This window comes from Pinus tabuliformis, chromosome Q, assembly GCF_031772625.1.
Source record: "Pinus tabuliformis cultivar Carrire ecotype Pingquan chromosome Q, CPIR1, whole genome shotgun sequence".
In the NCBI taxonomy this organism is placed as follows: domain Eukaryota; kingdom Viridiplantae; phylum Streptophyta; class Pinopsida; order Pinales; family Pinaceae; genus Pinus; species Pinus tabuliformis.
The window spans coordinates 1,195,332,945-1,195,346,723 of record NC_142296.1 but is presented as its reverse complement, the minus strand read 5'-3'; the positions used below and the strand labels follow the sequence as shown (position 1 = coordinate 1,195,346,723).

Sequence of the window (13,779 nt, the reverse complement as noted above, 5' to 3'; positions counted from 1 at the left end):
TCTCAAATGCACCCTAATTGGTTAAGTTAGATTAGTTTAGGAAAAAATGAAATTCATGTTATGAAAAGCTTTTTGTAATATGTTGATTTGTCCAAAGTTTGGACTTTATAGTAAAAATATATGCCCATGATATAATGTCGGACTGCCGGCATTAAATTCCACACACCTTACCTCCCCCGATCGCAATCACCTTTACATCCGACGGCTCTTAAGCCTTTTCAGACCTCCCTCCCCCCCACTATGATTCTCTTTAACGACGAGGCGGGGAGGGTCCAAAAAGTGGTTTCCCCGCCAATACGTGTCCTCCCCTCATGATTTCGGACCCCCCCCCTCATACCACAAACAACCATGACCCCCCTCCGAAATTTGTTTCCTCCATCTTGCCTTCCCAGTTACGTCACCCCCCACTTCCACTCAACCACCACTCCACTACCGCCACATATCCCTCTGCCTGTCACTTCCCACCAACGGCCCCGCGCCTCTCTCCGCCTATCCTTTGCAACCACGTCAACGATCGTTACCCTTTTCGTTGCGGATCCCGCCCATTAGTGTCGTCCTATTGCGGAGTAGATGCCCACGAACAGTCATTGATCCAACGGTCACGCTCTGGTTATGAACTATAAAGATCCATTTCTCCCGCGCTCATGTCCTTTTCTTGCTTTCCAACTATTACAGCGCTCCCGCCCTCTGTGTTCTTGCCTATCAGCAACTATTCACAGAAAAATTGCCTCCACACTCTCTTCCCGCGAAATTAACAATTCTCCCCTGCAAATTTTGTCTGTCATCCTCTACATTTTCTTTTTGTTACCAGGATGGCCGCCAAATCTGCCATTGTGGTAAACCCCATGCTCACTCCCCCTGTGGATTTAGACCACATCCCCCTAGCTGACCGAGACTATAAAATTGCAGAGACAGTGTGAATTCGACCTCTTCGAATTATGTTGTTGGTTTCGTGACACTTACCTTGACCAATCTGATGAGATCAACCTCTGGCAATCTAGACTACCCTTGTTTGTCTTCCCCCAATCCTACTATTTCCCTGAATTCTTCCTCAAATGCCATGCCTCTTATCTCTCAAGTAAGAGGGCTATCATCTCCCCAATGGTGAAATCCTTTTCACCATCACCTCTGAAAGTATAAACCAAATGTTGCAGGTCCCCTACAGTGACTCTCTGACTCCCTTTTCCCTTGAATTTCTCAAAGAAATCTATCAGAAACTCACCTTCCCCCAGAGAGCCAGGATTTTTGAGGTCTTCCTGCCAAAAGATTCTCAACTCCCCAAGAAGAATCCCCCTTATCCCTCTTCTATTTTCCCTCAAAGAACCAGACAGATTATCTCTGTCTTGTCCTACCTTCTTGGTTACTTTTCAGATGAATGGGTAGATGAGCCTATTTTAGGCTTTCTATCCACTCTTTCTATAGAAGGACTATTAGTGACCTTTGACTATGGTCAGTTCCTTGCAGATGTCATTCATGGACAATTCATTCAATTTTTAACTGAAGGAATGTTCAAATATTCTTCAATTATTATGTATATGTTCATTTTCTTCCAGACATACAAGTTTCCTTTTGTAATGCAGAAGCTCAATCAGCAAGGAGAGCCTCAGTCCATTATTTTCTGGACCTCTATCATCAGAAAGCAATCACAGGAATTCAGTTTTATAGAGTTTATTGATCAATTTGTGTATCCAACAACTTGTTTTCTAGCAAGTTCCAAGAATCAACGAGGATATTCAGAAAGTGTTGCATCTTAGTGAACAAGTGAAGACAGGAGATTGGTACCTATACCAGTCATTTACAGAGATCAGAGTTTATGGCTCAGAGCTGCCACCATATAAGCTGCCCAAGTACCTTCCAATGAGGATATTTGCCTTGGAGTACATCAGGCAACATCCATTTTGTGGTAGCTAAGAAGAAGTCCCAATTCATAATTAAGACACAAATAGGACCTTTTCTCTGTAACAGCGAAGCAACAGGAGAGGACGCAGACCTCCTTCTAAAACAGATGAATTTCCCTCTTAGCTTTAAATTCTTCACAATATCATGCATCAAAAAGTTCAATGTGTGCACCACCCAAACCAAAAGATGTGTGGATGAGTATGCTCAATGATTTTTCCTGTTGCCTTACAATTTGTTGCATTATTAGTATCACTTAAACCACATTATTAGGACCAACATCTTTGATTGATTGCAATAGGAGATTTGCAATGTTTTGGCAAGTTGCACTGATGGAGGAGGAGTCATGACATGCAATAAACATTGCAACACTAGCAGAAACACCAAGAACATTTATCAAATGTTGGTTTCTAACACTTGTCCACCCATCTAATACAATGGATGCCCCACAATCCACCCACTCATTTGTAAAACGTGTCAAAGCTCTTTGAACCTTTGTTTTTTCTCTTTCTAATAACATTGTTCTAGCTTTCTCATAGTTGGGGCTCTTGTATCCTTTTGGGGCTTCATTGATGGCCTTAACCATATCATGCCAATAGGGAGAGCGAAGCACATTGAATGGTACACCACAACTGCAAAGAAACCAGACTATCTTTCCATCCACATCATCCCTCCCAACAACATTCAGGAATCCCCTATTGTTCTTCTACTTCCAGAGGTTGCAGAAGTACCATGAGGCGATGAACGACCAAATCTAGATGTTGCACTTGATTCAAAATGAGTTTTTTGTTTCTTGTTTTTCTGTTGTGCAGCCTCCTCTATTTGGATGTATTTTCTTCCTTGTTACACTGAAACCTTTGGGAAAATTGCTATCCCCATGGTACCCTTTTTGTCATCACTGTCCAACACCCCACAAAGATGCCCCTTCACACGAGTATATAAACCATTATATAGTTTTCAATCATGACAACCGGCACAAAAACCTGTAGTTTCCACCACCTTTCCCCCTTCAAGTTTGGTCACATAATTCCACAAGGGTGTCAATGCAGCTTTCCCCTCTAGCATTTCAGTGTCCTCTTCAAACCCTTCCTCCTCATCATACATTGGGTCACTCATATGGGGACCACTATCCTCTTGTTCTTCTTCCCTTCTATTTCTACTCTCCCTTGCCATCATGAAAACCAAAAGTGGAATGATACATAGAAGCCAAAAGAACACCATTTTGGAATATGAATATAAATGAACAACCTGCAGTGAAATGAACAAGAAGAAAGAATGGAAAAGAGTAGGAGAGGAGGAGAAAAATACAAACAATAATGACAAAAAAATGAGGGAGTTTGGGGTTTGCACTTACCTCTTTAACTCTTGTAGATGGAAGCCCTTCTTTACTCCAAGTTCCTCCTCCTTCACTCCTCCAACCTCTCCTCAAGCCTCTCTTCTCCAAGCTCTTCAAAAATACAAGAGTGAGGAAATGAGAGGGGGAAATGAGCTTTATCCCCATCTATTATTTCCCTAACTCAACCTAAACCCACCCCCAACTCAAGTTACAAAAAAAAAAAAAAAAAAATTGGGTCGGTTGTCGTTGAACCGCCTGTCAGGGATTGGATCCACTCGAGATCTGTACGGATTTGTGCCCGATCCGTCGTCAAATCCGCGGTTCAAAAATCCAAAACCGCGGTTTGGAAATCTAGAACCACGGATCGAGTCGACACAGTGATGAATTTTCCGGGAACTATGTTTGTCGACTCAATCCGCAATTCCAAATTTATGAACCGAAAATTTGTACGGGACATGGATCCCGGTTTGGATCCTTGGGGTGGGGGCGGAGAGTGGGGGCATTTCGTACAACCTTGGGGAAAATGCACCCATTCGACTTGTATATATATAGATTATGTGACACCTCATTTGACCACTCACTCGTCATCATCTCTCTTCTATATTAGCCACACATGGGAGCATATAGACGACAAATTTCGCTAAAGTTTGGACTTGGAATTTTGGCACAGATTTCTAGACAATTTGGATTTGTAAACCTTGCTAAAGAAAATTTCTCCTAGAAGAAGAGTTACTCAGTTTTCTCCCATGTTTGGCTTTCCCAAGGAAAATTTTTGTCTCTAGTGTGCATGGTTGTCTCTTTATGATCTTTATTGTTTCTATTGTTTTTGCTGCATTACTATTGAGATTTTTCTGTGTATAATTGCTTAATGATATCAATCACATAAGAAAAAATAATTGAAGATCATTAGAAGTAATTATCAGATCAGAAAATCGGTTTCTATTGTTCATTCTTGTAGAAAATGCAACATTTACAATGTTACAATACAATATGTATATCCTATGGCATTCATAAACCCCCAATCCATTAACCCCGAATTAGAATACAATTGTAGTTCCTTAACTAGAATTACAAAATCATAAGTTGAACCACCACACACCACAAAACTGCTAAAACCAAAAACTGTGTGACAAGAACTGCCAAAAACAAACGCAAAGAAAATTCATCCACAAAAAATTGGGGTGCTAACACCCCCTGCTCCGCCTAGTGCAATGAATCGCACATGGAGCTAGTAATGCAAAAAATATAACACATACCCAACAATCCAGATAAAACAACAACGTTTACACACTAACAAAACTCTATAGCGGAGCAAAGGTACAAATCAATAAGCAATTGCATTCACATGTTCAAAGAATGGAATCTTGATAATCAGTTTCAGGAAAAAGCAGTTTAGACAGATTTTCTTGTTGGAGGAGTCCTGCAAAGGCAGTTGGCATAGTAACACTTTAGGAGACTTGGTGAAGAAGGAAGCCACAGGTAATGAATTTCAGAGTTTTATTATTGGCATATGCTCACAGTCTAAATAGTAAATAACACTAGACATTATGTGGAAAGCGAAAGCAGACAATGTATAGTTATTGACTATAGCACAAAATCAAATGCATTCAAATTGTACAGCCCTGTTAGTAAGAAAATCAACACTAACAAAGATGTAAAAATTTGTGAGGATCCTTTACATATACAAACAGTTTGCTAGCATGACGAAATTTTGTAGGCAGCATAAGAAATAGAAAAATATGTCCTGTAACACATAAAGAAGACAGGAAGAAAAGAAATTGGAATCAAAGTAAGAAGAAGAAAACCAAATTGCAAAGATGTAATTTTTATTAGAATCCTCCACAAGTATAAACAGTTGACTGGCAAGAGGAAAATTTGCAGGTGGGGGAAGAAACAGAAACCAAAACTCATATAACATAGAGAACAAGAAAAAGAGGAAGAAGAAAAAGTAAAATTCAAGAAGAACCAACCAATGCACAGAAAAGTCAAGTGGTTTTTATAAAACTAATCAAAATGCAAAACCCAATGATATGCAGCATGGAGAACACAAAGCTTGGTCTAGATCACCTTATCAAGTAAATCTTTCTTTAGTGAATGAAGTTGTTAATTCCCATGATCCTATTCTTTTGAAGAGGCCACAGCAAAGTTGATCACCATAAAATTGTTGTTGACCACTACAACACAGTTTTGTCATAAAAGCTAAAGGAAAATCGGTACGTAGGTTGGTGAAAGCATTGTATAGACTGAAGTGAGACTCACAATAATGGATAGCAGTACCATACTGATTGACGATAACAATGTAGTCTTTCTAAATCTTTTGATGTGGAAATTTCAATATCATTAAATTATTGTTCAGGAATTGAAGCTTGACAGAAAAAAATGCACGATATTTATATTACAAGAAAAGTATATATCAGAATTGCTCAAAAGTTCATAATGGAAAATTGTAATCCCAACAAGGCACCAATGGAGGTAGAATTTAAAAAATTTTAAATATGACCACACAAAACCTGTAAAAGAAACAATGCTTTGAAGATTTTTGAATTAGCACAGGATGGTGCATTGGAATGGAGCAAAGAGGGTGTTGAGATATATTAAAGGTACTTGGTATTTTAGAGTTGCTTTTGGAAAGTGAGGATTTCAAGTTGAGTAGTTTTTAAGATGCAGAATGGGAAAAAGAAGTTGATTGCAGAAAATCTACATAGGGTTATGCTTTTAATCTTGGAAGTGGTTTTATTTCATGAATAAGTAAATAGCAAGCATTTATTGCACTTTCATTAACAAAAGCAGAATATGGAGCAGCAGTCAGGGCAACCTCTGAAGCAATTTGGTTATACAGGATATTCGGTGACTTGAAGCTACAACAAATGCAGCCAGCATTGTTGCAATGTAACAGTCAAAGTGTAATGAAAAATCTAGTGCTTCATTCAAAAACAAAACATGTAGATATAATTTATTGTTATATCAGAGTGCAATAAAATAAGGCAGAAGAACAAGATTGTTTGCAGGTCAGAAGATCAAGTAGTAGATATGTTCATCAAGCCACTGAACAAAGAAAAGTTTGAGAAGGTTAGAAAACTGTTCAAACTTGGGAGTCCCTGAGGGATCACTAATACTAATATAAACTTAGTGATAAAGTGTAATGCTAAGACAACTTGATATGTGAAGACAAGGTTGTGAAAATGTGATTATGATGAAACAAGACAGGACACACGAGTCATTCCTTGGGATGAAAAGGTGAACATGTCTCCCCCTACATGTGCATACACCAAATATGAATGACATGAATAGAGAAATACATTGTTGCTTCTTCCAAGATATTTTCCCACGTGTTAATATTTCTAACAATTACCTCATTTGGACCTCCTGGATTATGGCTGGCCGTCAAAATAAAAGCTCCTGATGCCTTTCCTCCCTGCATTTGTAAGTCACATTGTACGTGAAAAGCAATCAGAATACACTCCAGCGACAAAGATATGATTACGATACAGTTTACATGAAATTTAAATAAACAAAGAGAAGTATATCGTAGGTTATAACAACTTGAAGCATTTTAGTTTGAATTTTGAGTAACAGAAAGTTATACCAGTCTCCTTTAGAAGCTATTTTCCCTAAGTTATGGAAAAATAATCAGTATTGAACCATGAAGAATTAGCAATTATTTCTACATTTCTTTCCTTGGAAAAATGAACACAACCATTTTCTGGGAGGTTAAAAATGGAAGTCTTACATCTGCTCCAATTCTATTGCGTATAACTGCTGAAACGGCAGGTGTTGAAAGCAGTCCATTTTGGCCTACCCAAACACTCCTCACACCATTTGCAGCTGCCATTTTTATTATTATCTGCCAGTTCCAGCAATTTCAAGAACAAAATAATGAATTCATATAGTTCAACTGGCATCCAACCATTTAATGAATACAAGAAGTAAAGATTCCAAAAAAACCTGAATAGCCTCTTCCGAAAAGTAGCGGCCATCACCAGAGACAACAATTCTGGAACCTGCAAGATATAGTAAAATGTGAAGTTCTGAAGCATTAACTTTAAAGTCTAAAAATCAAGAATCGATACAGCAATAATTACTCAATACTTGCATTACAATTTACTATTTAGCATATATGAGCCAAAACAAAAGTATATCTTGATTCTCTACTATATAATAAGCCAAGGCCCCAATGGCCACAGCAAATTTAGCAAGTACACTATTAATATTCCTACAACGTGTGTTTTTTCCAAAATAAAAGTACAATGATAAGAAGAAAAGAGGGTTATTGATCTATATCATCTATATAGGTAATGCCGACATCAACAATTAGATCTTAAGGGAACTGCTCACTCTCAAGCTCTGTCATTTTAAATTTCAAAAATCAAGAATTAAAACAGCAATAATTACTCAATACTCAACACAATTTAACATGAGACAAAACAAACGTATATCCATTCTCTACTAATATGGCTCAAGGACCAGAACAAAAGTAGTAATTATACTATTAATAGTCTTGTTAAAACTTCAATGTTGGTTTTTTCACAAATAAAAATACAATGAATAGAAGAAAAGAGAAAAAAGAGGGCTATTCATTTGTCTCATCTATAAACATGATGCCCACATCAACAACATCATCCAGGATTAGTTCGTGAAGGAACCACTCAATTGTGGCTTTCTAATGAGCTTGAGCAACAATACCTCGAGGCCAAAGGGAAGGCATGGTTTCACCTAGGATACCAGACCATTCATCAAATCTTCACACTATGGACCATCATTGAGAAGTTTGACATCTCCTTTTGAAAGTATTTTGCTGCTTTATTGATGTTCAAAAGTCATTTGACTTCAACTCAAGGGAGACCTTTTTTCAAATGCTAGGCAATATAGGCATTTCAGATACACCCAGCACATGGACTTAATCCATCAAGCCACCTACTTATAGTCTTCCAGTGCGGTTGCCTGCCTATTTATAGTCTTCCTCTCCTCCTGTTCACTCAGGCACAGCATCTTCTCTGGTGGCAGAATTCACTGTCCTAAACCTCGATGTACCAGCACAAGAGACAACTCAAGATAACAATAAACTCAGAGGCTCTCCTCCTCCTGCAGGTTTCTCTTGATGCAATGTTTTTTCACCTATATAATCTGTAGAAATATTTTCTGAACAGTTGGTCTTCTTTGGATCTTTCAGTTGTCACTCAGAGCCCACTATTTTGGAATGGTTCCTACCAAGCGATGCTCATTCCCTATATAATCTTGATGCATATTTTGCTATTATAATCAAGGTTGCTTGGGACTGGGATCGGGGAGCGACATTTTCAAAAGATCCCGGGTCGAGAGCGAATCAGGAGCGAATTTTATATAATATATATTTCGATGCATATATATCAACAAAAGCACGTAGAATGATGAATTAGATATAAAAAGCATAAAAACATGGATTAAACCATATAACATCAATCATCTAATAGTTACAATCTTCATCAACCACAGGTCCATGAGTTACAAGTTTTCACTTATATAGCATGTAAGGGTGCACATAACCAAAATAGCATTGAGTGCAATCCATCTTTGAACCAAAAATCCATCAACAAATAGGCTCTAGATGGCCTCTAGCATCCAAAGAAATCATGCTACAACAAATACCTACATACATCAAAATCATTGCCTATCTTAGGATCTTTGCAATTAGTATCTCCCTTTAAGCATTAACATAAGATAGGAAAAACATAGCATGTCAAGTCAAGATTTTGTTTGAGTGATGGGTACATTTTTAGTAGGGTCATGATAGAGGAGTTCGACAACCAATGTCACTAACATCAAGGTACATAGAGGGATTGCTGCTCTTGATTAAATACAAGTTCCATATCCTAGTACAAGACAAAATCCAATGGAAACATTTTAAATACCCCCAACATTGAAATCCTGAAAAACTGACAACTCTGTTGGGTTTTGAGTCAGATCTAAAATTCTACTTTCTCCATATGAAATCCAATGAGGTCAGAACAACTCTCAAACATCCTAAGTCATTTCATGGTAATGTTAAAATTTTAAGTAAAAGGATGAAAATGAAAGATAAAGGAGAATTTCATTATTACTAGGGCCATAGGCTTGTTCATTAGGTTGCCCCACTCAAAAAGTCTTGTTTCTTTGAAAAAAATTGTGTTTAGAACATGTTTGCAAAAAAAAAAATCAGGAGAGATTTGAGCAGGGGGATGATGCTCCCCCACAACCTTGATTATAATACAAAATCTCCCAATTTTTGTGGAAAAAAAATCATAACCCTTATTTGTTAAACTACTTAATATTATCTCTTTAATGCTCCTGAATTGCTCCCTGCTGCACATATCAATGATAGTGTTAAGGGTGTTTAAAGTGAATGTGTTACTGCTAGAAGTCTGAAACACACACTTCATGGTAATATACATGTAGGAGTTTACCGCGGGGTGGGGTGTACACACCCCATGCATCTGGGATAGGGGGATGCCTAGGGAAACATTTCCCCACATCCCCCTTTTGGGGAGACGTGAAGGGAAGCATTTCCCTAGTGTAGGGGGCATGTCTCCCCAAAAAGGGTGCTTGAGGGGGGACAACCATAAATCCCCCTTTTGAGGGCGTCTCCCCCAAGCATTCTTCTTTTGAGAGTGTCCCCCTTTTAAGGGGGGAGCTGGGAGACAGAGGGTGAAATGTTTCCCCAGTGTGGAGGTCATGTCTCCACAAAAACGGTGCTTCTGGGCGTCCCTCCTCAAAAGGGGAATGCCCAAGCATCCCCCTTTGAGGGGCACGTGTCCCCCTCAAATTTGTCTAATAACCTATAATTAAAAAAAATAAAAAATAAGATATATATTTAAAAAACAATAAATAAATAAAACTTAAACAAAAAACAAATGTAAAAGTTAAAAAATTTACCTACTTACCTTACTTGTTTACCCCATTCCTCATTCTGCCCAAGTCGCTCTCATCCCCACCAGTCGACAACAGTAACACAACACAGCTCTATTAAGTTTGCTCTAGTCCACTGCTCGAGTGCTGGCCTCCCTACATCCCTGTCGTCAAGTCACTTGCGTCCTTGTTGTCGAGTCGCTCTCCTCCCCATCATCGAGCCGCTCTCCCTTCCCGCTTGCCTGTCATTCGAGAGTCAAAACAGTGAAGTTTGAACACACTAACAGTGCCTGAGTGCTCTCAACTTAAGTGCTACAGCTTTCAAGTGACAATCTCGAATGAGTGCTCCTGTCATACTCTGCAGGTTGATGACTTAGTTCTCAATAGTCATTGATTTACAACTCCTCTCTTCGGCTCGATGTTGCACACTGCACTCGACCTCTAGCTCTCTTCCCGGCAACTCAAGAAGTCCAAGAGGTAATTTTTTTTTTAATTTATTGCTTGTTGTTGCCTATTTTGGTGTTATTGTTTCCAAATCTTTCATTTTTTAAATTTCAATCCTAGCAACTAAACCCTAACACTCAACATTTGCCATGTCGAAACCATGTAAAACTATAATTTAAAATTTAATCAAAAACATTAAAACCTTTCCTATAGATCACTAAAAATTAAAAAATCTGCAAATAAAATTAAACCCAGGAAGCTGCAATATGAGTGATCATGATAGTAGCCACAATGCCATTGATAGTGATGGTGAATATGAAATCGAAACAAAAAGTAAGTTCAAAGCGCGATTGGGAACATCCCATCAACAAGGAATGAAACCCAAGGTAGTAGTGCAGCTAGTGCTACTCAGTCCATCCCCATCAACGACATTGGCACAACATGCAAAGATGAAGTTTAATCTGAGCAAACCACCTTTGCTATATGCTACCAAAGTGGTTGGCCCCTCAACCAACCCAAAACTAGGAAGCAAAAGAGGTGGGCCACGTCATTGTACATGTAATGTTTGTGGCCATTCTTGGGTTGGGAGTTATTGTCAAGTCAAGATGCATCTTTCAGGTGTAGGTGATAAAGGGGTTAATATATGTACAAAATTAACATTGCTATAAAGATGAAAGCACTTGAGAATGCAAAGGGCACCTTCTCAAGCCAAAATGTCATGGCCCAAGCTCATCAAAATATTGAAGAAGCCATGAGCTCCAAAAGAAAATCAAAAGGAAAGAAATTCATCGGTCATATGCCTCCAACATCTCTTATTGAGAGTGGGATACCTTCATCCAAGCCTAGGGGTTCCCGTTCTTGTGCAATGGGGCCAACTCTTTCTAAGATATATGGTAAGTTGAACTATGAAGATACAGATAATGCCATTGGAAAAAATATTTTTGCCAATGGCATTCCTTTCCATGTCAGTCACTCTCCTTATTACAAGGAGATGGTCAAGGCAATTGCAACAGCAAGACCCTCATATGTGCCCCCGAGTGAACATAAGTTGAGGACGATGATATTAGAAAGGCAGGTGGCCAATATTAATGTGAAAAAGCAAAGTATGAGGCAGACATGGATGAGAGCAGGTTGTTCTATTATTATGGATGGGTGGATAGACATTGTCAAACATCCACTTATCAACAACCTAGTTACTTGCCAAGAGGGGCCTTTCTTTCTTAGAACTATTGATTGTTGTTCTGGAAAGCGCAAAGATGAAACTTTCCAATTTGAGCTTCTTCGAGATGCTATAGAGAAGGTTGGGCCTACAAATGTTGTACAGGTTGTCACAAATGCAATAGCAATGTGTAGATCAACAGGATTAATGATTCAGAGTAAATACAGGCATATATTTTGGACCCCTTGTTGTGTGCATGCACTCAACAATACACTTTAATACATTGGCAAAATTGATGGGTATCTAACTTGGTGACAGTTGCAAGAAATGTGCAAATGTTTATTTGCAATCACCACACCTCCTTAACCATGTACAGGTCTCAAGCGAGGAAGTAATTCCTCAAGCCTATAGACCAGCAAATATGCTAGTTATTTTCTTTTATTAGAGAGGATGTTGAAGGTGCAATTGGCATTGCAGACCATGGTTTTGACTCCAGGTTGGAGCAGGTGGGAAGAATCCAAGAGAGGGGAAGAGAAGGAAATCAGGGTTCAAATATTGGATAATGATTGGTGGATAGATTGTGGCTATTTGATGTCACTCTTACGTCCTATAGTTGAGGTCATTTGCTACACTAACGCAAATTATCTGTCTTGGAGAAATCTATGACTTTTGATAGTATGTTGGGTCAAGTGAAGGCAGCCATTTGTGAGAAAGATCCCTCCTTAAAGTTCTATACGACCCAGATTCGACTCATTATTCAACATAGGTGGGATTGAATGAATACACCTTTGCACTTGGCAGCATATGCTCTCAACACAAAATGGTATGTGGCAAGGACTAGTAGAATTCTTCTCATTGATTGAAGATCTAGAGGTCAAAAAGGGACTTTGAGTTGCCATTACAAAGATGTATATTCGAGAAGAAGAGTGAACAATTAGGAGACAGTGAATGCAATTTGAAAGTCTCAATGGTCTCTTCAAAAAACCTGATGTGAAGGAAGGTCGCAATGACTTAGGCCGGGATGACCCCATTGGTTGGTGGACCATGCATGGGGATGATGCTCCAGATATCCAACAACTTTCTATTTGCTTATTGTCGCAGATTGCTCGTTCCTCTGCTTCATCCATTCTATTAAGAGGAATAGACTTTCCTCTGAAAAAGCAGAGAAGCTACTTGCAATGCGCAATTCCCTACATCTAACACATAGGAAGGCACCAAATTATCGAAGGGGAACAGTAACACGATGGGAAGTGAATCCAAAGGATGGTGCACAAATAGATGAGGAGGATGGACCAAATGAGCTGCAGCATGGTTTGGTTGGAGTCCATTGGTTACACAAGAGAGTGACTCTGACTCAGATAGCGACATTCCCATTGATGGTCTGGATGACTTCATCCAACGGATGGATGTAGAGGACAAATCATTGACATTAACTCCTTGATGTTGATTTTATTTTCAGTGCTCATTGGCCATTTTTTATTTTTCAATTTTAATCCAATTTTAATTTTCAGTTTTAAATTCTAAGTTGTGACTCTAGCTATTGATGATCTCAAACTAATTCTTGATATGTCACTCTTTACTATTTTTTAGTTTAAGACTTTGAGTTATATCAATTTTGAATTTAGTAATTTATTATTCTAGTCTTCAAACTTTAGTATCTAGTATAATTTGTTTTGCTTTCAATTTAGATTCTAGAATGATGAATGATGAATTTAGTTTTTAAATCAATGTAAATTCTAGAATGATGAATGATGAACATGGATAAATGTATTTCATTATTGAATTTTGTTATTGAATCTCATGGTATCAATGAATGATGTATATATCAATATGAATAATGAGTATGGATCATTGTATTTTATCATTTAATTCAATTATGTGTGGATCAAAGTATTACTATTAGTCTATTTATGCTTTCATTGTTTAATATTGTTGACTTTCCACAATCTTGGGTCTAGGATAGAATCTTAGAATCTCTGATGCTACCAAACCAAGAATCTCAACAAAAGCAACATTGCACAGCAGAAAATATAAAGCAGTAAATCACACATGCATAAGTATAAACAACTTTTTACAAAATATT

General features: G+C 38.2%; 1 protein-coding gene across 2 annotated transcripts in view; it reads right to left on the bottom strand.

The window, feature by feature from the left end:
• LOC149224007 (phosphoglucomutase, cytoplasmic 1-like) overlaps positions 1-13,779 on the bottom strand; it is a 78,326-nt gene that overhangs the window by 41,276 nt on the left and 23,271 nt on the right. For both annotated transcript variants that reach the window (XM_089385989.1, XM_089385988.1), the window contains exons 4-6: positions 7,178-7,233; positions 6,963-7,076; positions 6,585-6,647 (exon numbers count right to left, since the gene is read on the bottom strand). In XM_089385989.1, the coding sequence (XP_089242115.1) occupies positions 6,585-6,647; positions 6,963-7,076; positions 7,178-7,233 (233 nt within the window). The remainder of the gene's footprint in view (positions 1-6,584; positions 6,648-6,962; positions 7,077-7,177; positions 7,234-13,779) is intronic.